Raw genomic sequence first — 25,379 nt, forward strand, 5'->3', positions numbered from 1 at the left:
TATGACATTCCCCAGTCAGTACCTAACTGTTCACTCTGAAGGTCCTACCCTGGTTTGACTTCCCAAAATACCACACCTCATACCTAAATTATATTCCATTAGGCCATTATATTCCACAGCCCCGATGCCCAGCTGATCAAGGTCCTGCTGTAAATCATGATAACCATCTTCACTCTCTAAGACACCACCCACTATAATGTCATCTGCAAACTTACTACTGATGTAATTTACCTTTTGATTCAAATCGTTGAGATAGATGACAAACAGCAATGAGCCCAGCACCAATCCCTGAACCAATGATCAGTCACAGGTCACCATTCAAATAAACAATTGTCTATCACCAATCTCTGCTTTCTTCCACAAAACCAATTCTACAGTATTAAATAACTCTCCCATACAATCTCACATTCCGAAGCAACCTTTCATGTGCAACCTTATGAAAAGCCTTGCTGTAGACCATATAGACTGTGACTATGGCCCTGCTCTGGTCAACCTTCTCGGTTATTTCTTCAAAAAACTCAATCAAATTAGTAAGGCATGATCTCCCATGTACAAAACCATGCTGACTATCCTTACCCAGTGTTTGCCTTTCCAAATGCATGCCCGTGGTGATGTAGTACTCTGATAGCTTGGTTATGATGCATGTTAGCTCCTACCTAAGCAAGAACACTACCTAAGCAAGTACACTACAATTTGCTTATCACCACAACAGATCAACAGGGCGTGCAATCCCACTGGCTCTCCAATCTGCACTGGACCACTTAGACAATAAGAACACATATGTCAGATTGTTGTACATTTATTACAGCCTCAACACCATCATCCAGAACCAGGGGCCATAGTTTAAGAATAAGGAGTAAGCCATTTAGAAGAGAGGCGAGGAAACACTTTTTCTCACAGAGAGTGGTGAGTCTGTGGAATTCTCTGCCTCAGAGGGCGGTGGAGGCAGGTTCTCTCGATGTTTTCAAGAGAGAGCTAGATAGGGCTCTTAAAAATAGCGGAGTCAGGGAGTATATGGGGAGAAGGCAGGAACGGGGTACTGATTGGGGATGATCGGCCATGATCACATTGAATGGCGGTGCTGGCTCGAAGGGCCGAATGGCCTACTCCTGCACCTATTGTCTATTGTCTATTATCTCCTCCAAACTTGTAATCAAACAGGGAAGATGGTTTCTGCTCATCCCTTTGTTTCTGGATCCTCGACTTCCTGATCAGCAGGCCCCAATCAAATTGACAACAACACTTTTGTCTCAATAACCATCAGCACAGGAGCACCTCAGGGTTTATGCTCATTCCCCTGCTCTACACAGCCTGTTCACGTAACTGTGTAGCCAGACACAGTTCACACACCATCTTTAAATTCAACGACGATAACATCATTGTTAAACAAATAATGGACAATAATGAGTTAGAGTATGAGGGATATTGACAATCCATTTGAATGGTGCCAGAACATTAATCTTTGCTCTCAACATCAGAAAGACCAATGAGCTGATTGTGGACTTTAGCAGAGAAAAACCATGGATACACAAGCACTGTCTTCATCAAGGGGTTTGTGGTAGTGACAGTCAACAACTAAGTTCTTAGATGTGCATATCTCTAAAGTTTTGTCCTTGACCCAGCAAATTGATGCAATCAAAAAGAAAGCTTATCAACACCTGTACTTCCTATTGTACTAGAAGGATGAGGAGATTCAGTATGTTGACGAATACACTCTTGAACTTCTACAGGTGTATGGTAAAGATCATATTGACTGGTTGCATCACAGCCTGGTTCGGTACCTTAAACGTCCGGGAATGCTGGAAAAAACAAAGTGTGGTGGAAACACAGAACTACAGATGCTGGTTTACATAAAAGGACACAAAATGCTGGACTAACTCAGCGGGTCAGGCACCATCTCTGGAGAACATTGATAGACAATGCTTCAAATCGGGATCCTTCTTCAGACTTCACGAGAGAGTCAGATTTTGTTCTTAGAGCTAATGGAATCAAGGGATATGGGGAAAAAGCGGGGTGCTGATTGTGGATGATCAGCCATGATCATATTGAATGGTGGTGCTGGCTCGAAAGGCCAAATGGCCTACTTCTGCACCTATTGTCTATGTTTCTAACCAGATTCAGGAATAGCTTCTTCCCAACAGCCATCAGTCTCTTGAACATAATTTTAATCTCAAATTATGTTCAAGATTCAAGATTCAAGATTCAAGAAGTTTATTGCCATGTCAACAAGTTGATAGGAATGTGTCTTGGTTCGCTCTCAGACAGATACAATACAGTACAATACAACCACCACATACACCACAATAAATAATACAGACAATACCGTACGAAGGACAATATATACAGGAAGGACAGTACCCAGCAGCGTCATGTTAAGCGTAAGTGCAAGTGCAAAAGAAAGTGCAAAGTGATTAGTGCAAATTCAAATATCTGATGGCTTGGAGGTAGGTGCTGTCTCTGAAGCGAGATGTTTTACTTTGGTAGCTATCTATGCTATCTTTGGTAGCACTAAGGACTTACTTTTGTTTTTGTACTCATATTGGCATTGTTAACTTATTGAATATATGTTTATTATATGTTATCTGTGCATTGTGTTTACATGCCCTGTTATGCTGCTGCAAGTAAGAATTTCAATGTTCCGTTGGTGGTATATATAACATTTAAACACTCTTGACTTAACTCTTGACTCTCAAAGCAGTGTTAAAAAAAAGTATTCAGCACTCCGTCCTAAAGTCTTATGCAACCAGAAGTCTTGCTTAACAATTCACCCCAGTCATTGGTGTTGAGTCACACCTGTTGTAGAGTCACATCAGCACATAGCACCTGTGATGGATTCCAGAAGATGGTACACTTTTAAGGATACAAATTTATTCATGGCAGAACAATAGGGTTGCATGGGACTTTGAAATATACAGTGTATCCCCAATCCTTCAAACTCACTACATCTAATCGATGAAACTCCATCAGAAAATTGTGGGAGTACCTTCACCAGAAAGACTTGAGTGCTTAACGAATGTGGTTCAATACCACTTTGTTGAAGGCAATTAGGGATGGCTAATAAATGTTGGCTCTGCCTGTGACACCCTCGTCACACTAAAAGGAAATGATTGCAACTTATTTTCATAGAAAGAGAGCATTCAAATCAATAAAGCACTGTACTAAGTAAAATAATAGATGAGGATGTAGGAACAAGATGTGAAGTGAATCCTGTTCCAGAGGAATCCATGGAATTTGTCCTGAATCTAGTTGACAATAAATTTGTAATCAAACGAGTAACCCAGAGAAACCTAATGGCTCTGTCCAAAACATTTCAATGTTAATATTTCAGGGAGTGGCAAAGAGATCCCCTTAACTCCTTGTTCCATGGTCACTGCACACAATAAAAGTATGCTTGTATTTAATTACTATTGAATGTGTTTCAAAACTGTCACGTCTACTTTGCAGACTTTATAATCCATAAACCAGATTTTTTTGTCCTTTCATTCAAATCCTCATCAAGGTAATAATGCCTCTAATTTTATTTTATTTGAATTTTGAGTCAAAATTATCTTTTTAAATACAGTTTGTATAAACTGCGGCGGCGGCGATGCCTTGCAGGTCGATGAGAATGTGGTGGACCATCGTGAGGGGGGGAGGGGAAAACCAATGGAGGACCCGGCATGAAGTACAATGGGGGGGGGGGGAACAAAGACCAAGGGGGAGCCAGCGTGCTTTGTAACTTTGTCAGCGGCGTAGGTGATTGCTCTTTGTATATATCATGTATGCAAGCAAAGAATCTCACTGAGCTTAGTTTCATGTGACAATAAAGTATTCCTATTCCTAAAAGATCTTCCTTTAGAAGTCAGACACCATTTCAATATAGAATCATGCAGAAATCTTTTCTAATTATTTCCATTGTTCAGTTCACTAAGTATTAATGTTATGGAGTGTATCAAATACCCTTTTCCAAATAATAGTTTGATGAAAAGTACACAAGGCGAGTTCAATTTAATGTTGTTCCAGTTGTGAACAAACAATAGCTCGCAGATAAAAGTCGACATACTTCATCAGGCCCGATAGAGAGTTTAAAAATGATTCTGTTTAAATACCATGTTTAAATGCCATCACATGTAAGGGGAGATAAATTACATATCAGTCAGCAACAGCTTGTTCTGGGTGACAGTTCCTAAATGGAGAAAGAGATGGTTGTGAAATAAATTGGTTCCATTTTGTCTACAACGGATTTGGGAGATGTGCTTTCTTTTCTTTGTTCTCCCACATGCAGTTAAAAATTAGGTTTTGATAACCTAAAAGGTCAAAATTCTATGGTAGTACAGGTGCACAACCTTTTATCCGAAAGCCTTGGGACCAGACACTTTTCGTAATTCAGAATTTGTCGGTCTTCGGAATGGAATTTTTTTTAGCGTAGATTTTAATGGCTGGCTCAGTGGTAGAGTGCTCGGCTCATATCCGCAAGGTCGCGAGTTTGCGCCTTGATCCTGGCAGTTACTCGGTCGCGAGTTTGAGTCTTCAATGTCGTTTTTTCTTGCAGAATAAATGTCTGTATGAAATGCAGCGTGTTGAATGAATTCCTGAATTTGTAAATGTGCCCGCAGCATTGAATCACCTCTCGCACTCATGTCACCCTAGCGGGGCTACATGCCCTTAGGCGGCCTAGTTTGCGCCTCGATCCTGGCAGTTACTCGGTCGCGAGTTTGTGTCTTCAATGTAGTTTTTTCTTGCAGAATAAATGTTTGTATGAAATGCAGTGTAGGAGAGGTGTACTGACTGTGTGGGCAGAACTTTGGAAGTGATTGCCCACCAGTCTAAAAAGCCGTTGTGTCTCCCTGTCCCTGGGATAGCAGGGGGCGATCAAACAGCACAATACCCCCCTCCCCCTCCAATTCCAGAGGAATCCGCTCCCCGATGGGCCGCTACGGCGACAAGTGGCAGTTTGCCCACAGCACGAGCTGCGCCCCCTCATCCGCCACCCCAAGAACAAGACGTACCTTGCACACCATCAGCTTCTGCCCCTACGTGTTCCTCTGGAGTTGGAGCGGGGCTGGGCTGGAGTTGCTGCTGGCTGTGGGTCTCTGGGATCTCCGTGCTTGCAGTGGGCCTGGGGGTCGGTGTCCCGTTGGTCCTGACGTCTCCGGCCACCCCCCTGGACTGGAGCTGAGACTGGGAGTTGTACCGCCCTTGCCCCCTCCCTCTGCAACTGCAAACAACCCCACTCTCCTGCAAGGGTGGTACAGTTCCCGGAGGATGGCAGGTGGCCGGCGACGTCAGGACCAACAGGAACCCGCTCCCCGATGGGCCCCTACGACGCCCAGAGCTGCGCACCGTCATCCGCAACCCAGGTTCCTCTGTAGTTGGAACCAAAGATCTTTGGTTGGAACGGGGCTGGGCTGCTGCTGGCTGTGGGTCTCTGGGATCTCCGTGCTTGCAGTGGGCCTGGGGGTCGGTGTCCCGATGAGGGGGCGCAGCTCGGGGAACGGCTTCTGGTGGTCCTGACGTCTCCGGCCAGTTTGCAGTTTTCCTCTGGAGTTGGAGCGGGGCTGGGCTGGGCTGCTGTTGGCTGTGGGTGTCTGGGATCTCCGTGCTTGCGCTTGAAAACGTTCACCGAGGGCGGCCCGCAGAGGTGACAGCGGAACCTCCGGTCGGTCCTCGAAGAAAGGGGAACTAAATCCCCATTCATAAAAGAGAAGGTGAGGGTATATTGCGCGGGAAGGTTAATAATTGACAATCTGCTGCTGCCTGCCCGCTGAGTTAAAAAGTTCCCACGGTAGACTCAGTGTATCGTGAGTCTACCGTGGGAACTTTTTAACTCAGCGGGCAGGCAGCAGCATATTGTCAATTATTAACCTTCCCGCGCAATATACCCTCACCTTCTCTTTTATGAATGGGGATTTAGTTCCCCTTTCTTCGAGGACCGACCGGAGGTTCTGCTGTCACCTCTGCGGGCCGCCCTCGGTGAACATTTTCAAGGACCTTTCTTCAAGGACCGAAAAAATGGCCGCTATTCGGAGGTTTTCGTTATTTGGATCTACGGATAAAAGGTTGTGCACCTGTAGTACCATAATGGTGGTAATAGCTTATGATACAGTGTGCGCCCCTTCATTGGTCAGGGCATTGAGTATGAGAGTCAGGCAGTCATGTTCAAAACTCTTGTGGCTAAGGGGATCAGAGGGTATGGAGAGAAGGCAGGTACGGGATACTGAGTTGGATGATCAGCCATGATCATATTGAATGGCGGTGCAGGCTCGAAGGGCCGAATGGCCTACTCCTGCACCTAATTTCTATGTTTCTATGTTGCAGCTTTATAGGACTTTAGTTAGGCTGCATTTGTAGTATTGCATGTTGTTCAGATGGCCTCATTACATGAAAGATGTGGAAGCTTTGGAGAGGGTGCAAAGGAGGTTTACTTGAATTCCACCACAGACCAGATAGTATTAGCTACAAGGACACGATGGACAAACTTGGATTGTTTTCTCTGGAATGCTGGAGACTGAGGGATGACCTGAAATAAGTATAGAAAATTAAGAGAGGCAGAGATAGTGTTTGCACCCAGAACCTTTTCCCCAGGATGGAAATGCCAAAGACAAGAGGAACATAACTTTAAGATAAGAGGGACAAAGTTTAAAAGACAAGTTATGTTTACACAGAAGGTTGTCTGAGCCTGGAACATGTTGCCACGGGTGGTGGTGGAAGCCAGATACACTAAAAGCATTTAAGAGACTTTTAGAAGAGTGCATGGATATGCAGGGCATGGAGGGATATGGATTATGCTCCACCATTGAATTTAATTTATTTTGGCATCATGTTTGGCACAGACAATGTGAGCCAAAGGGCCTTTTCTTGTGCTGTACTTTTCTATGTTCTATATTAATAATATTCCGAAGAAGGGTCTCGACCCGAAACCCTTTCCTTCTCAATAGACAATAGACAATAGGTGCAGGAGTAGGCCATTTGTCCCTTCAAGCCAGCACCGCCATTCAATGTGATCATGGCTGATCATCCCCAATCAGTGCCCCGTTCCTGCCCTCTCCCCATATCCCCTGACTCGGCTATCTTTAAGAGCCCTATCTAGCTCTCTCTTGAAAGTATCCAGAGAACTGGCCACAACCGCCCTCTGAGACAGAGAATTCCACAGACTCAAAACTCACAAAGCTGTTGCTAATGTTGCTAATAGGAATATCAACCATAAAAATTAAACTTTTGTTTTTTCTAATTCCTCTCTTCCCAGTTATGTCAGGGATTTTCTCATGAAAGTGACATTTCTTGGTTACAGAGATGTTGCCTGTCCTGCTGAGATACTCCAGCTTTTTGTGCCTATCTTCAGTTTAAACCAGCATCTACAGTTTCTTCTTACACATTCAGACCTTATGTGTTGGGTGTGATGACTACATGAAACAGAAATTCCAAAGTGTCAGTGAGTTTGCAGTCCTCCATAGGTTGCTGTTTCTGCAGCATGTTATTGTGCAATCAATGGAAGTTACGTGATGTATGTAATTTATGGTTATTTACAAAAGAAATCCTGAAAATATGAGACATAATCATGTACTGAGCTAGAAATATTGCTCAAATTATCCGAGCAAGAAAAACTAATTTTATTTGTGTGCCTTGCAATCTGTTTATAGAATATTTCACAAACAAGGGTTGATTGATTTTTGTTCAAAGATTTGTTTATAATATTTCAGGTTCTATTGTAAACAGGCATGTTGCCTCCAAATATCTTAGCATTCCATAAAATACTCAAAAAATTGATCATATTTTGAAAAAGGGGGTCAAACTGTACCTACATTAATGAGACAATGGGAATTGAAATGTAAAGGCAGTTTGTGGCCCAGCCAATTGGCAACATTTTACAAACCAACATGTAATGTGACAACCAAGTTTTCTTTAAGGAAGGAGGATGAGCATGTATGCATTAAGATTAACTGTATTTTTCCTTCACTGATCTCTGTAGTTTTTAACTATTCACAAACCCTAAACATAAACATCCATCACAGTGACTCCTCCACATTCTGCACTGTGATAGAAGGCGAAAAAAGGTTCAATCTCTTCCCTTTGCTCTCCTGCAGTCGGTTGTCTCGTGCCCTCTGTTGATGGGACGATCTTGACTCCCGTAGCCGTTGCCGTTTGGGCCCTCTGTGTCAAGGCGATCAGGGGGTGTCAGCTCCCCGCGCCGGGGCTGGTGGAACCTTCCGCGACGTTGGAGCTCCCGACATACATGGCCTCTCCCGAGATTGCGAGCTCCCGATGTAAAGTCCGCTGGCCGTGGTTGGAGCGATCCCAGGCTACAGATCGACTCTGTTGTAAATCCACGCCCCGCGGTGGGGCCCAAGGTCATTCCGCGGAGGCCTCCAGCTCCATCGATGGTAGGCTGCAGAGCGACCGGAGAATGCGATCCAAAAATTAATCGCATCTCCGGCAAGGTAAGAAACTGAAAAAAAAAGTTTCCCCCGACTCCTCTCCCTCCCCCACACAAAACAAACCGGAGAACATTTACACAAACTTAACACACACACTGAAAATTAAAAAAAGACGAAAAAACAGACTGTTGGCGGGGCTGCCAATCGTGCGGCGCCCCTGGTGGTAAATTATTATTATTAGTATTATTATTTAAATAATGTTCTTCAGTGATAAATATTAAAACAGGATCAAGCTTTCAAACAATGTTACTAATTTCTTTATCCTTGGCTCAACATTTGTTTTCTTCACAATTGCCTGTGTAAAACTTTGAACCATCTGTGTTGAAGGTTCTACAAAAAATAACATCGCAAACTATTGTGAAAATAATCCCATAAACCCACTTGCCCTCTTTCTGTGAAAGTGTAAATCAATTCATCAGTACTTCTCCATATCTTATCTCTAATCACCATTTATGAATTATACCACTTTAATTAAAAAAAGCTCCACTAAAGGAAAGTTAGATCTTAAATCACATTATAAATATAATTATTTTTTTTTACACAAAGGGTATTTGGAAAGAGCTGACAGAGGAGGTAGTTGAGGCAGCTACGATTATAACATTTATGAGACATTTGGACAGGTACATGGATAGGATAGGTTCAGAAGCATATGGGCCAAGCATGGGTGGGTGGGTACTAGTGTAGATGGGGTATGTTCGTCGGAGCGGGAAAGTTGGGCCGAAAGGCATGTTTCCACACTGTATGACTCAGTGACTATAACTATTAAAACTGTATTGAGCAATTCGATCAATGGAAATAAAAATATGGGATGTTAATCACTTTGCCAACTCATATCCACTCATTTTACATTCTCAGCAGTAAGTCAATAACAACCCATAAGTTTCACTGTCCAAATCTTGGCATTTTCTGGGTTAACCAATGAAAATATTTTTTAAAAAACATTCTGGAGGTTCCTCTCATTCATTCGTTTAACTCATTTAAACTAATTTTCCACCAATAGGAGTTTGTGTCAATGAATATTGTTAATGCAAAAAGATATGTGTTTCATTCATTTTGCTTTAAGAATCCTGCACTTTGCTTTTGAAATCTCCACAAGTACCGATTAATCACTTTTGTTTATGGGGTCCATTGGTCAAATGTGACAAAGTTGGGAAAGGCCAGAACAATAAAGGTACAGGGAGGAAAATGGGCCAAGAAACTTATTCATGAAAGAAAATCACGATTGTAAGCGAAGAAGTTAACAAAGGCAAAGTTAGAACTAGACTAGAATTGTTATATTATTATCAATTGAATCCTGTGCACTTAAAGTTTATATATCTCGTGAACATTTTAATTAAATTAAATAAACTCAAACTATTTTACTAAGCAGTAATAAATCAAAGCCCTTGAACAAAAAAAAAAGGCCTTTTTCTCTAGTTTGTTTTAACTGGAATTCAAACACCAGTGAATCAATAGGTCTACCAACAGCGCTCGGAACATCAGTTTGTAAAATTCTAAGCTCGCCGAGTTCAACAGTTGCTTAGGTTTAGCAGACCAGAATGGCAGGTGACGTGGACAGCAGATCGGACTTTGCAAGGTCCTGATGAAAGGGAAATAGTACAAATAACATTCCTGAAAGATCAGCTACATGTGGCTAAAGGCCCTTCTTTATGGAACACACCTTGTATCCCTGCAAATGTGGGATATTATACTGCAATCAAAATTGAATGTGACCATTCATATTAAATCAAATAATACCCAACTCAGTAAAGATTTATGTCAAGTGCATATAACACAGTTAAAAGTCGTGATTTTCCTGTCATTTCTATTTATAATTAATTTCTCAGATTGTTTTATTATTGATTATGGTTACTTTGCTCAAGAATTTTGAATTCATTATTCCTAGTCTCAAATAATCCCGTGCTTTCCTAGGCAGCCCTCTCATTGGTGACCCTCGGACTATCTTTGATTGGACTTTGCTGGCTTTACCTTGCACTAAACGTTATTCCCTTATCAACACATGGTAAATGACTCGATTGTAATCATGTATTGTCTTTCCACTGACTGGATAGCACGCAACAAAAAGCTCTTCACTGTATCTCAGTACACTTGACAATAAACTAAACTGTAAACTGCTCCACTATTCATAAACTCTACTGCTGATAATCTAATTTGAACTTTGACCACCTCATCCATCACCAATTTGAAATCTGAAGTCTATTATTTTCCAGTCTACCACATCTTTTTTTAAATTTTCAAATTGTTTTCCAATTGGTCTCAACCATCCCCATCCCTCTACAACCTTGTAATCAACCGAAAACGCAAGAGGTCCTCCAACTCTGGTGACTTCAACATCTCTGCCTTTTCTCTCCTTATTATTGGCGGCCATGTATCCACTTATTTCAGAGCATGCAAACAGGACCCACGGCCCATCGTCCACATCAATCATCAAGTGCACATTTTATATTAATCCCACTTTAATCCATTTTTTTCTCCCATATTCCAATCAACTCTTCTTCACCCTCCTTCCCTCCCATATTCTATCATTCGTCTGCACACGGACGACAAATTAGAGGAAACCAGGACACCTGGCTAAAAACCTTGGTAATCCCTCCCTAAAACGAATTCTCTATATTTCTCTTTTATAAAATGCACTGTAAACCTTAGTGCTTTGACCTAACCCTTTGGCTCAGTGTCAGTATTTGGTTGATTTGACTTCACTGGAGTACACAGAGCCATTTTTATATATAACCATATAACATATAACCATATAACAATTACAGCACGGAAACAGGCCATCTCGGCCCTACAAGTCCGTATATGAAGGTTTATAGAAATGCAATTTCTTTTTGTATTTAGCTGCGACTATTTACTGCTGCAGGCATAATTAATGGAATTTTTCAAGAAGGACACTATTCATTCACATCATAGAAAACCATTCAGGGCATTTCAGGGATGCCAATGTTAATGAAAGTATTTGACTGCATGTTACTCGAAAACAGTGCTCTTTGACACAACGTGATTTACCTGCCCTCCTGCTTCTGCAGCACTCTGGAAGTGTGTGGCAAGCAACATTTCATCCAGGAATGTCTCACTGCACTCCAAGCACTTCATGCCATGTCGGGAAAGTTTTGACGGATCTTCATCAAGAGGCATAGCTGGGAGAATGGGAGAGCTGGCAGGAGCAGAGATTACAGCACTGGCTATGCTTGCAACAGTTTTTGCAGCAGCACTCAAAGCACTGCCTGCCATTGTCAAGATGGGTGCAGATATAGTAGTCGTTGAAGAAACGCTAGAACTGGAAATAGGAACAATCATCTGATCTGCAGGAATGGGTTTCATGATCAGATGGGAGCACTGCATCACCACACCTTTGTCCTTGTGGCCTCGAGCATGAGATAGAAGACTGCATTTGTTGAAAAAGACCAAGTTCTTTGCACAGTGGTTGCAGGTTACTTCAATCCGCACACTCCTCCGATCATAATGTTGCGCCAAACTCTTCTCCAAAGCAAAGGAGTCCCCGCATTCCAAGCACTTGTAACCACGAAGCGGTATGGTAATATTAGCATTAGTTGGAGGAGTAAGGTTAGGCATGTAGATAGGGACTGGATTTACACTGCTCAGGACCTTGTTGAATGTCTCCACCACTGCATTCTGGGAATGGGCCACCACATGAACCCTTGATACTTTTTTAGCAGGTTGGGTGGAAGAAGTGGTGATTAGTGTCTGCTTAATGGACTGTTGAGATTTGGAAAGCACCTGACAGAGTTCAGATGTTGTTTGGACAGACTGGGGCAGAAGGTTCAGGTTAGCAAGATGGACAGTCTTTGGCATGAGTTTAGCATTTACAAGGCTGGAGGCTGGCACCACCACAGTTTGCTGCTGCATGGCATTGGCAGCCTTCAAGATGGCACTGCTGGCACTCTGAACGGAGGCAGCAGAGATTACAGTGGCTTTGACTGTAGTGTTGTTAGCAAACTTCAGGTTGATCACCTGGGATCCTGCAGTCTTTACAGTAGACACTGGAAGGAAAGCAGTAGCTATAGGTTTAATTGTAATCTGTTTTTGTACAACGTCAGAAGAATTTACTACACCTGAAGCTGTAACGAGCGCTGACTGGATCGGTGTTGATGGAGGCAAAGACATAGAAGACTCTCCGGGAAGAGATGACAAAAGTGATGAGACAACCATGGAGTTTGCCTGATCTTGTCCTCTTCTACCAAATTCTTGCTCAACCTCTGGCATGATTCTGGTCACCATTCTGGTAATTTCACCAGAGGACGTTTTGATAGTCTTGATGCGGACCTTGGGAATGGCAGGCGGCGAGCTAGCAGGAGAAGAAGGGGACCCTTTCATACTACATTCACTGGACACACTCCGGGGGCTATCAGACTGCTTGACAACAACTTTCTTCACCACTTCCATTGGGCTGTGAGGGCCCTCAGGAGGAGATTTCTCAGTGACTATTGGGCTTTCTCTAGATTCTCTTAAAACCGGAGAAGGGTCCCTTGAGACTGGCTGTGTTTCCTTGACGGTGTCAGCCGCTGCCTTTTTAGCATTCAAAGCAGCAATTGCTGCAATACAGGAGGAAAGTTTGGACGAGGACTTGGCCCGAAGATTTGAAGAGCATGCAACAGTCACTCCAGTTTTCTCAGCATTCTTGCCATCAGGGGTTCTATTGTCCAGTGGCTTCTCAGAGGAATTCTTAAAGCTCTTTTCAGCATCCTCATCAGACAATTTCTCATCCACATTTCGTGGTTTTAATGTCTCAAGAGTCCCCGGGTTAACACTGGAGCCTTCACTCTCTCTGTTGCTTTTCATTATCTTACTCTTTTGTTCATCATCCAGGGTTGACACTTCTGGTTTGACTGTGTTTTCCCCTCCTGGCTTCTTTGTTTTCTCACATTCCCGCTCTGCAGGTGGACTTGGAAGCATGTTTGCTTGAAAAGCTGGTTGGCTTTCCTTCTTGACGATTGGAGGATCGTCAACTTCTATTTTATCGTCGTCCTCAAACTCCTCTGCACTAGAAATAGGACTGAACTGGCTGAAGGCTGAGTCTTTGAGTTCGGGTTCAGGGGCCTCATTGCCGTCAGGTCTGGACAAGTCTACCTTAGCTTCAGCCACCGGTGCCCCTTCGCTCGTGACCGACTTGCTGTTTGAATCTTTAGAATACCCATCCAAAGCCGAGACACTCAGGAAGCCATTGTGCAAGCCATTTCCTGAAGAACTATGATTTTCTTTATCAAGAGCAGGGGTTTCTGTTGCTGTAGCTGCAGTCTCACACGAGTCCAGAGTTCGGATGTTCTTCACAATAACACTTACTACCCCATCGGGGGCCAGGGGAACCTGAGCATCATCGTCCGCGGGTATATTTTGTTTCAGCTGTCCTTCACTTTCATCATGCGCAGATTCAATTGCTGCTTTGGGATCAACCTGCATATCTGGAATGTCAAAAGCAGCAAGCAGGTCATCGAAGTCTGGGGTTTTCATATCTCCCATGATCATCAATTTACAAAGCTGCAAAAAAAGAGCAAAGGAAAAGTTACATTATTTAACATTGTCAAGGTACTTCTAATTGTGGGAATAAACCAAACTTTCATCCTTCCCCCAATCCATCATTCTGTTCAGTGAATTTTCAACACAAACAAATAAATTACAGGAAGTCGTACAGCGCCTATGGACGCAAAGGGATGGTCAACATTTCTGGTCCAGACTCGGTGGAAGGACTGAGAGTGGACAGGTATATACAGCCAGTATTCGAAATGGGGTATGTCAAGAGATAGGCTTGAAGGTGATATGTGGATATATAAGAAGAAAATAGGTGGCTGGAGAAGGGGATGAGGGAAGCGTAGAGATAAAAGCTGGTATGTAATAGATGCAGGCATCTTGGGCACATAGAGCCACATCGGAGAAACGTGAACCAATGGAGAAGACATCTTGGTCGATAGATATATGGATGATAACGAGATGGAACCAGATGAGGGAGAGTAATGAGTCTAAGTAATAAGGTGTGGGTGGGAGGAAGAAATTAAAGCAAACAAAGAGAGAGTACCTGGGTGGACTGGTGGGAGTGGGAAAATAACACAGGGTAAGTGGGTTACCTGAAATTAGAAAGATTAGAAACTGGTGTGGTAATGGGAAGGAGAGTTGAAATTACATGTAACTAGAAGCTCAAGATGCAAAACCGGCGCTTTGTCTGCACTTGGTCTTGCCAGTTTAGAGGAGGTCACGACATGCCCTCCGAAAACAAGGTTGGTGGAGGTGCGCATGGATTTCTGCCTCGCCTGTAAGAATATTGAGCTCCAATGATTATGGTGAGGCAAGTTGCACCTCTTATGTTTGCGGTGGGAAGGTACCAGGGGACAGGCATGGGTGGGTGGGTGGGAAGGAATGAGTGGACGAGGGCATCAGAGTGAGTGGTCTCTGCGGAAACAAAATGGGGTGGGAGATGTTCGAGGAAAAGACTGGTGTTGGAATTCTGTTGGTCCTGGCAGAAGTGAAAAAACATTGATGTGCTGGACATGGTAGCTAGCGGACTGAAAGCCAAGGACGGGGGGGTCTTTATCTTTGTCTCTGTTTTGTCTGTGGCGAGGGATGAGTGCAGAAATTTCCAATTTCAAGTGGCCCACTCCCCTCACGTTCCTTTCCCACTCGTCAACCAAGGTTCGCCAATCTTTTCCATTACACCTCCCCTTGCTACCTTGACTCATCATCCTCATTCATCTGATTCCTTCTGCCCATCATCTCATACCTATCCACCTGGGTCTCTTCTTCTTTGGTTCACTTTTCCAAAATATAGGCAAGTGAGGAAGTGGTGATAGATTGCTTGGTTATATTAAAGCCTAGAGATCTCCACCCTATGCTCATCTCTAGTCCTCACATTTCTCCCTAATTTCAAATGTTCTCCTTTTCATCTCTGAAGACAGTTTCCATTCCAGATAAAAGACACTAATTGCAGCAATTAGATAAATACAAAATGTGCCCAACAATGTATTTCTTAAATTGTAGGATTACTCAAAACAACATTTTATATTGGATCATTCAAAGTTGTCTTTGATTTGTGCAATTGTACAGTGAAACTTGCACTGAGAAGTTAACCGTTTCGAAACCAGACCTCCCATTCATTTAATTCAAGTTGACTGAAATAAAGACCAATTAGAAAATAATGAATAATGAAAGGGCTAGATAGAATGGAAGTAGGGAGGATGTTTTCACTAGTGGGGGAGTCTATGATCATAGGGCACAGGCTCAGAATAAAAGGATGCACCTATAAAAAGGAGAGGACGAGGAATTCCTGTAGCCAGAGGGTGGTGAATCTGGGGAATTCATTGCCATAGACTGTGGTGGAGAATATCCTCCATGTCCTAGTTTAATACCTCGTCTCCATCCGCGTCTCCATCCTCTGACTCCAAGCAGGAATTCCCTCCTTTATCCTTGAATGGTCCTACCTTCTCCCTAGACACCTTCTTGTCTTTAGTATATGGTTAAAAAAAACTTTGGGATTATCTTTAATCTTACTTACCATTGGCATTCCACGCCCCCTTTGACCTTACTAATTCACTGCTCGAAAATGTGGAGGCTTTGGAAAGACCGCAGAGGAGGTTTACAAAAATCATTCCTGGATTAGTGAGTATAAGTTACAAGGAGAGGTTGAACAGACTTGGATTGTTTTTTCTGGAATGCTGGAAGTTGCGGGGAGACCTGATAGAAATATGTAAAATTATGGGGTAGACAGAATCCCTTTCCCCAGATGGAAAAATCAAATACTAGAGAGCAAAGCTTTAAAGCGAGGGGCAAAATTTAAAGGAGACGTGCAGGGCATTATTTTTTTACACATTAGACAGTGGTGAGTGCTTGATTGTGCTAGAAACATAGAAACAAAGAAAATAGGTGCAGGAGGAGGCCATTCGGCCCTTTGAGCCAGCGCCGCCATCATTGTGATCATGGCTGATCGTCCCCAATCAATAACCCGTGCCTGCCTTCTCCCCATAACCCTTGATTCCAATAGAAACATAGAAACTGCGGTGGTTGGTGGCTGAAGAAGATAAGTTAGTGATATTGAAAAGACTTTTGGACAATCATGGGAATGGAGGGATATATCTACATATAGGTAGATACAGGATGGCCTCGGTATCATGTTCAGCACAAACATTGTGAGCTGAAGGGCCTATTCCTGCACTGTACTGCTTTTTCCTATTCTAGATTTTTTAATTCCACAGCAAGCATGGTGCGATTTGAATTCTAATCTCAACATTATTTCAATAAGCCTCTGCTTGTTTGAATTAATTTAATCACAACAACACTGCCACTAAGTTATTTTAGTTAAACAGGCACGTCGTTTGAGATTTTGCATCATCTGTATAGCCCCTTGCCAAAGCTTCGGTAGCTTTAGTAAACACAGCCAGCAACAATGAGAATCATCAACCAACCCAACCCGATCAATTAATTTTGCCTAATAATGAATACCGCAACCCAGGAAGTAGAAAAAAATAGGAGATGCACTGCACATTTAAATTACTGCATTGAAAGTGAAATACAAATATAAAAACTACTAGTTACATTCATTTTCTGAGGGATAGGACTCATAGAAACGGGAACAAAGAAAAATAGGTGCACGAGTAGGCCATTCGTCCCTTCAAGCCAGCACCGCCATTCAATATGGTCATGGCTGATCATTTAAAATCAGTTCACCGCTCCTGCTTTTTCCCCAAGATCCCTTGATTCCTTTAGCCCTAAGAGCTAAATCTAACTCTCTCTTGAAAACATCCAGTGAATTGGCCTCCACTGCCTTCTGTCGCAGAGAATTCCACAGATTCTGGGTGAAGAAATGTTTCCTCATCTCAGTCCTAAATGGCCTACCCCTTACTTCATACTTATAAATAATTTTATCACGACCTGCAATCAAGTGGATTAATTACAGTATCATAAATTAAAACTCTCCCAATCATGAATACATAAGCATTAAGTTTCTTCAGTTTATTTCCTTATCATCTATCTATACACCGTAAATGACTCTATTGTAATCATGTATAGTCTTTCCGCTGACTGGTTAGCACGCAACAAAAGCTTTTCACATGTGACAATAAATTAAACAGAAACTAAGCCATCTTTAGTATGAAATTAACTCAACTATTGAGAGTGTGCACACTTACAGACGTTCAACATCTAAGTGTGCAGGTGACACTAATGTGGGTGGTATCATAGAACAAGTCTCATATCCCTCGATTCCCTGCACATTAACTGCCTATCTAAAAGCCTCTTAAATGTCATTGTCATAATTGACTCCAAAAGTCAAGTCAAGAGTGTTTTATTGTCATATGTCCCGAATGGGACAATGAAATTCTTACTTGCTGCAGCACAACAGAATATGTAAATATGTAAACATAATACATAACGGGGGGGGGGGGGGGGGGGAAGAGAATAAAAAGAAAAAGCAATAAATAACAAATATACTGCAATAATAATATAGTCTTTTGCAGTTCAGAGCTCAGAGTTTATTCGTTGTAGTGTTTAATGGCCTAATGTCTGGAGGGATGAAGCTGTTCCTGAACCTGGACGTTACAGTCTTCAGGCTCCTGTACCTTCTTCCTGATGGCAATGGTGAGATAAGTGTGTGGCCAGGATGGTGTGGGTCTTTGATGATTTTGGCTGCCTTTTTGAGGCAGCGACTACGATAGATCCCTTCGACAGTGGGGAGGTCAAAGCCAGTGATGGACTGGGCAGTGATCACAACTTTTTGTAGTCTTTTTCACTCCTGGACGTTCAAGTTGCCGAACCAGGCCACGATGCAACCAGTCAGAATGCTCGTAGAAGTTTAGGAGAATCCTCTTCAACATGCCGAATGTCCGTAATCTTCTCAGGAAGTCGAGCCGCTGATGTGCCTTCTTTACAATTGCATCGGTGTGCTGGTTCCAGGAAAGATATTCTGATATATGCACGCCCAGGAATTTGAAGTTATTGACCTTCTTCACCATCGTCCCATTGATATGAACAGGATTGTGGGTCCTCATCCTTCCCCTGCCAAAGTCCGCAATCAGTTCCTTAGTCTTACTGATGTTGAGAGCCAGGTTGTTGTGCTGGCACCATTTGGTCAGTTGGTCGATCTCAATTCTATACTCTGACTCATCCCCATCTGTGATTCGTCCAACCATGGTGGTGTCGTTGGCGAACTTGATGATGGAGTTTGCACTATGACCGGCTACGCAGTCACGAATATAGAGTGAGAAAAGCAGGGGGCTGAGCACGCAGACTTGAGGTGCTCCCGTACTAATTGTTACTGAGGATGAAGAGGATCCTTCAATTCGAACAGACTGTGATATGTGGATGAGGAAGTCGAGGATCCAATTGCAGAGGGATGCGCATAAGATTGGAAGGGAAGATGGTATTAAACTCCGAGCTGCAGTCTATAAACAACTGCCTGATGTAAGTGTTTTTATTGTCCAAGTGGCCGAATGCGTAGTGGAGAGCCAGTGAAATTGCATCCTCCGTTGCCTTGTTGTGGCGGTATGCGAACTGCAGTTGGTCGAGGTTCTTGTCGAGGTAGGAGTTGATGTGCACCATAACCAACCTCTCAAAGCACTTCATCACCACAGACGTTAGTGCCACTGGTCGATAGTCATTGAGGCACGTCACCTTACTTTTCTTGGGCACCGGTATTATTGATGCCCTCTTAAAGCAGGTGGGAACCTCAAACCTCAGAAGTGAGAGGTTGAAAATGTCTGCATAAACTACCGGCAGATGGTCTGCACAGGTCTTGAGAACGCGACCAGGTATACCATCAGACTCCACCACCACCACTGGTAATGCACCATTACCCTCTGTGTAAAATATAAATTGCCCTGCACATCTCCTTTACATTTTGTCCCTCTTACCTTACAGCTATGCCGTCTGGTCTATAACATTTCCAAACAATTATCATATGTTATGTTAAAGTTGTACAAGACGACGATGCCACATTATGAGGACATAGCCAGGACTCGAGGAGCAGAGCTATAGGGAGAGGCTGGGCAGGCAAGAACTTTATTCCTTGGAGCACAGGAGGCTAAGGGGTGATCTTACAGAAACAGGGATGTAATGCTGAGGCTCTAAAAGGCGCTGGTAAGGCTGCATTTGGAATATTGTGAGCAATTTTGGGCACCATATCTGAGAAAGGATGTGCTGGCACTGGAGAGAATCCAGAGGAAGTTTACAAGAATGATCTCAGGAATGAGTGGGTTAACATATGATGAGCATTTGACAGCACCGGGCCTGTACTCGCTGGAGTTTAGAAGAATGTGGGGAGGCCTCATTGAAATGTATCGAATAGTGAAAGGCTTGGATAGAGTGGATGTGGAGAGGACGATTCCACAAGTGGGAGAGTCTAGGACTAGAGGTCATAGCCTCAGAATTAAAGGACATTCCTTTAGGAAAGAGATGCAAAATAATTTATTTAGTCAGAGGTGTTGAATATTTGGAATTATTTGCCACAGAAGGCTGTGGAGGCCAAGTGAATGGATATTTTGAAAGCAGAGAAAGATAGATTCTTGATTAGTATGGGTGTAAGGGGTCATGGGGAGAAGGCAGGAGAATGGGGTTAGGAGGGTGAGATCGATTAGCCATAATTGAATGGCGGAGTAGACTTAATGAACCAAATAGCATAATTCTGCTCCTATCACTTATGACATCTTTTTTAATATACTCCATTCCCTTTGATATAAAAAGCTGAAATATTATTTGCTTCCCTAATCACTTACGTACCTGCATGTTGGATTTCAGTGAATTGTGTGCAATCATTTTCTTTTGAATTACCTCTTCTCTCATAATTTAAAAATCATTTTTGTCAGTTTTGATTACCAAATTGGACAACTTCACACACTGCCATGCTCTAGCCTGCTCCATTAGCTTAACTATATTCCCTTGAAGCTGCCACACACATTCTGCCCTACTGATGATCCCTCTCAAGAATTAGTGATGTTCATTTCATGTTTATTTAGAATTCCCTCCTCCTTTTATTGATTCCAGTTTAAGACTGATCATTGATTATTCTCCATTTTTGAGGGGGGAATTAATACTTTTCTCAAGTCTCATTCATTTGTACAGTTTGTTTCTTTGTTTCAAAGTTGCCATATTTACAATATTTTGCTTTATCTAAATTCTGCAACAAATATGAAGTGGATACCAGGAAAATTACTTCAGCTTCACCCGTTACCATTGTATGCTGTAATAACTGTGCACTGCTGAATAAAGAATAAATGTCTATTCGTTGAAATTCAAATGTGGGGAATTTTGATGTCCAGCATAAAAAGCTCTGATGAGTACTTTGCAACTTTGCTAACAAAATGTATCAACATATATTGATCGTACATCTCCAGTAATAGTCTCCTGCTGACAAGAATTGTTGGAAAAATCTCCTTCCAGCCTGCTTTAGTGATGGGTGTATTATGGTTTATTACCATGGCAATCAAATTATGTAATTTCCCTATTATTCAGGCTTTCAGCAGAAGATTTAATCACTAAGCAATGAGCTGGGGATAGATTTTGCAAAGACACACCTGTTTGATAAACTGCTTAAAGCCCCTGTCTCACGGTGCGAGTCCACCCACGAGTGAAAGAAGAAATCAGACTCGTGATTGCGTACGAGATTCCAAGTTTATGTTCAAGAGTTTAACCGAGTTCCCACGGGTATGTCTAAATTTGCCGTTTACTTCTGCGATGTTCCAAGTTCGTCTCCCGAGTTACCAAGTTCCTCTCCCGAGTTATTCTTGAGCCAACAACGTGTGGAAAAATCATCACATGGTAAAAGTGATGTCATGCAGTTTTTTTTCCACTATAAAAAAACCCAGCCTGAAGAACGATCTCGACCCACAACATCACCCATTTCTTTTCTCCAGAGATGCTGCCTGACCAGCTGAGTTAGTCCATCATTGTGTGTCTATCTTTGGTTTAAACTAGTATCTGCAATTCCTTCCTTCAAACTTTTAGAGCAGTTTGTTTCAAGAACAATCCTTCCAAAATTGCATTCAAAAGTCCATTTGAACTGCAATTGTTCAAGGTCTGGCATCAATCATAGGCTGGTTTTTTTTGTCGGGAGGAACTGCAGATGCTGGTTTACACCGAAGATAGACACAAAATGCTGGAGTATCTCAGCAGGACATGCAGCATTTCTGAAGGAATGGGTGACGTATCTGGTCGAGTCCCTTCGTCAGACTGAAAAAATGTTTCGACCCTTCTATCCAGAGATGCTGCCGGCTTGGCTGAGTTACTCCAGCTTTTTGTGTATAGTAAGATTGTTTTATTCCCTTAATTCATCTCTCATCAAAACGTTGGTAAACTTCTAACAAAAAGATGAGGTAAATTGAGCATTAACGTTTTTTTCCCCCCCGACAGCAAGGTCTGTAGACCAGAGGGATAGCAGTGTGTGTCTCTCTATAAAGCAGCGGCTCAAAACATTGCTGATTGGGCAGATCTGCCCAGAAACCACCCCTTTCACACTCACCCCAGCCCTGGGAAACAAAGTTTTCAGAGCCCTACAGTCACCCCAGCCCGCCCGCGAACCTCTGAATGAAAGACAAAGCTCAGATGTTCTCTTTAGCAGTGGCGTCCCAGAGTTTCCCAGCACCTGGCCCAAGTTTCAATTTAAACTCGGGTAAACTGAATTTGTATTAAAAACCCGAATACAATTGGCCCGTAATTGTAAATATGAGAATGTTTTCCTATATTGTACGGTAGACTATCATCCGGTGTAGATACCATAATTGGTACCATAATTACAACTGGTTACATCATTGCATTACATCATGAACTCTCCAAAAGCTATCGGCCGGCGCATGATATTTCATGAATATCCCGTAAATCAACGGCAGAGAGCTGACTTTCTGGCTTATCATTCTTTCAACATGGAAGGAGGCCATTTGGCACATCAAGGCGATGCCAGCTCTGACAGCAATCCCATCAATCACATTCCCCATTCATTTCCCTGTAATTTATTCTCTCTCACATGCTCGTCAACTGTCCCAGATTCCATTACTCACCGACACACTCAGGTTAATTTACAGCGGCAGATTAACCTACGTTCTTTGGGGATGTGGGAGGAAACCAGAGCGGCCGGGGGAATCCCGCTTGGTCACAAGGAAAAGGTGTAACCCTGACACGGACACCACCGGAGGTCAGGATCAAACCTTTAGATCGCTGGAGCTGTGAGAGAACCATGTGCAACCTTCTGCACCACCGTTCCCAGGCAAATCAACTGCAGGATCCATACCGCATCCACGCTGCTGAAGCCAGAAAAACAATGAGGCAATTTTCCACACGGTTACTGGTGCCACCAGCTCCAGCCATGCACCCTTCCCCTTCTCCCCCCACCCCATCCTCCCACCCCTTCTTTCCCTCGCATTATTTCTTGATGGCTTCTTTTGGAAGAAATCACTTTGAAAATTATTGTTTACCAACCCTTCTTGTATTTCACTGCCAAAGCACTGTTTGATCAATGGGGCTTGTACCTGTGGTTGTTCAATTATTTGTTTCATTACGCAATCTTCACAATTTGCCTGGATGTTAGAATATGTCACTATGTAAAGCATGTCAAGGTTTAATAGTAATTTACTGGTTACTGAGGAAACCAAGTGGAGTGGGCCCCGGCAGTAATTTCAGGTGCTGCGTGCAATGGGCTTGCGAACACAAGACAGACCAACCAGCCGGCTTCACTGGGCCTCCCTGGAACTGTGGTGGGCTAGGACTGCAGGCTGGGTGATGTGTGAACCAACAGATATCCTACACACCTTGAAAAGCTAGGAGGCACCTTGTCACTTGAAAGGAAATGGTTCACCATCAGGGCATCAAGTGTACTTCACAAGTGGCTACAGTCTGGGCTCACAACTGAAAGCCTCCTTAACGCGGACAGACTGGGTGGAAAGTGATGCCTCAGAAAATCCCCTGTATAAACGCATAAAATTTGTAGGATATAAATCCTGAGACGGGACACCTGTCCCATGTATCTGCTTCTCCATAAAAAGTGCATTAATCTAACAAGGAATCATGGCACCGTTTCAATGTGAAAAGTTAAAGTTCTGAAGGGAACTAACTAACTGTTGCAATGCGGCTTTCCCCACACTGCATGGTTCATTATTTTTGCCACTGTTTCTCAGATCCCCGGGGAGTGCTTCTTGCTCCTTCACTGAAAGTTTTCCATTAAGATCTGACTAATCTTCAATATTTCACTTCTGGCACTCAGGCCAAACCCATGAGTTACTCACGAGTCACTACGGTAAACTCATGGGCTACTACGTTCTTACAACGAGTTTAAATGTTTCAAATTTTAACGTCAAGAGTAAATCTGACTCATGGAAATCTTTCATCATGTTGAAAGTTTTTCAAGAGTTAACAAGTTTCCCGGGTACCTGCCGTTAGCGCTACGAGTCGCTAAGTTGTGTCCACGAGTTCCGACGTTCCCGCTACGTTAATTGTACGTGATTACCACCAGTTTAATTTGTTTTAAACTCGGGGTCACTCGTGGGTCGACTCGCACCGTGAGACAGGGGTTTAACTGAGCCAGATTAAGGCAAATCCAAGTTATGTACAAAAGTACACAGGATACAAGATGAATTGCTCTTTTCATTCTTCCACAGAGATTAAACGTCTGTTGCCAACCTCATCAATAATCATTATTTATATAGCACCTTTAGTTAAGCAAAAACATCCCAAGGTATTCCACATTATCATCATCAAAACAAAATCTGACTGAGCTGATCAAGGTTATTTATATATTAAACACAAAAAGTTAGAGTAACTCAGCGGGTCGTGCAGTGTCTATCTTCGGTTTAAACCAGTATCTGCAGTTCCTTCCTACACAAAGTTATATTAAGGCATCTATCAAAGCTTGGTCAGAGACATAGGTTTTAAAGAGTGTCTAAAAGATAAAGAGCAATCTACAGAAATTAAGAAGAGAATTCCAGAATTTGTAACATTAAAGTCACAAAAACGGCAGAATGTTTAAAATCCAATATTCAAAAGACTAGAATTTGAGAAAACTTTGAGAAACAAAAGGATGGGTGATGATTCGGGTCAGGACCCTTCATCATGCTCAGAATTTTCAGACAGATTTCTGAAAGGATTTTGGGTAGTAAGTTGCAACCTTTCATGAAGGGATTTAAAACAAAAAAATAATGGGGATTTCCTGGTGGGGATCAATATGGGATGATTTTACTTACATTTTAAAACATTTCTTCAACTGCTATATTGCATGTGAAGGCAGCTTTGTGGAATATAGTAAGTAGTTCATTGTGTGCCATGTTGTGTTCATTGTGTGCCATCCAGCAAAGTCAGAAATTTCAGACGTTTTAAAATCACATCATACTATTCCTAAAGGTACACAAAATTGCTGGAGGAACTCAGCGGGTGCAGCAGCATCTATGGAGCGAAGGAAATAGGCGACGTTTCGGGCCGAAACCCTTCTTCAGACTGATGGGGGGTGGGGAAAGAAAGAAGGAAAAAGGGCCCTTTTTCCTTCTTTCTTTCCCCACCCCCCATCAGTCTGAAGAAGGGTTTCGGCCCGAAACGTCGCCTATTTCCTTCGCTCCATAGATGCTGCTGCACCCGCTGAGTTCCTCCAGCAATTTTGTGTACCTTCGATATTCCAGCATCTGCAGTTCCCTTTTGAACATACTATTCCTAAAATTAGGTTACCGATCACAGTCTTACTTTACATCAAGTTCCACTCACCTATCGGCCTTGAAATAGCCGTTAGTTATCCCATATTTTCAATTGAAAGTTGTGCTCAAGTCCTATCTTGAACTTTCCTTGCCCCCTCTCTGTGACCTTCTTTAACCCCACTCTGCAACAGCTCCATCCACAAACCCTGTACTGTTTTGTTCGGCCAAACATTTTGTGGCCATTAGTACAGATACTTGAAAACAACCATCACATGCTACTCTCAAGATAATGCCCCATTTATTACAACTGGCTCCTAATTTTCAAACAACGTATAGTAACCATCAATTCCATACAATATTT

The 25,379-nt window shown here is 42.8% G+C and overlaps 1 protein-coding gene across 9 annotated transcripts in view; it reads right to left on the bottom strand.

Moving 5' to 3' along the window:
* znf532 (zinc finger protein 532) overlaps nt 1-25,379 on the bottom strand; it is a 123,359-nt gene that overhangs the window by 46,476 nt on the left and 51,504 nt on the right. For all 9 annotated transcript variants that reach the window (XM_033032842.1, XM_033032850.1, XM_033032814.1 and 6 more), the window contains one exon: nt 11,421-13,910. In XM_033032842.1, the coding sequence (XP_032888733.1) occupies nt 11,421-13,898 (2,478 nt within the window). In that variant the 5' untranslated portion in view covers nt 13,899-13,910. The remainder of the gene's footprint in view (nt 1-11,420; nt 13,911-25,379) is intronic.

Source organism: Amblyraja radiata, chromosome 1, assembly GCF_010909765.2.
Source record: "Amblyraja radiata isolate CabotCenter1 chromosome 1, sAmbRad1.1.pri, whole genome shotgun sequence".
Classification (NCBI taxonomy): Eukaryota; Metazoa; Chordata; class Chondrichthyes; order Rajiformes; family Rajidae; genus Amblyraja; species Amblyraja radiata.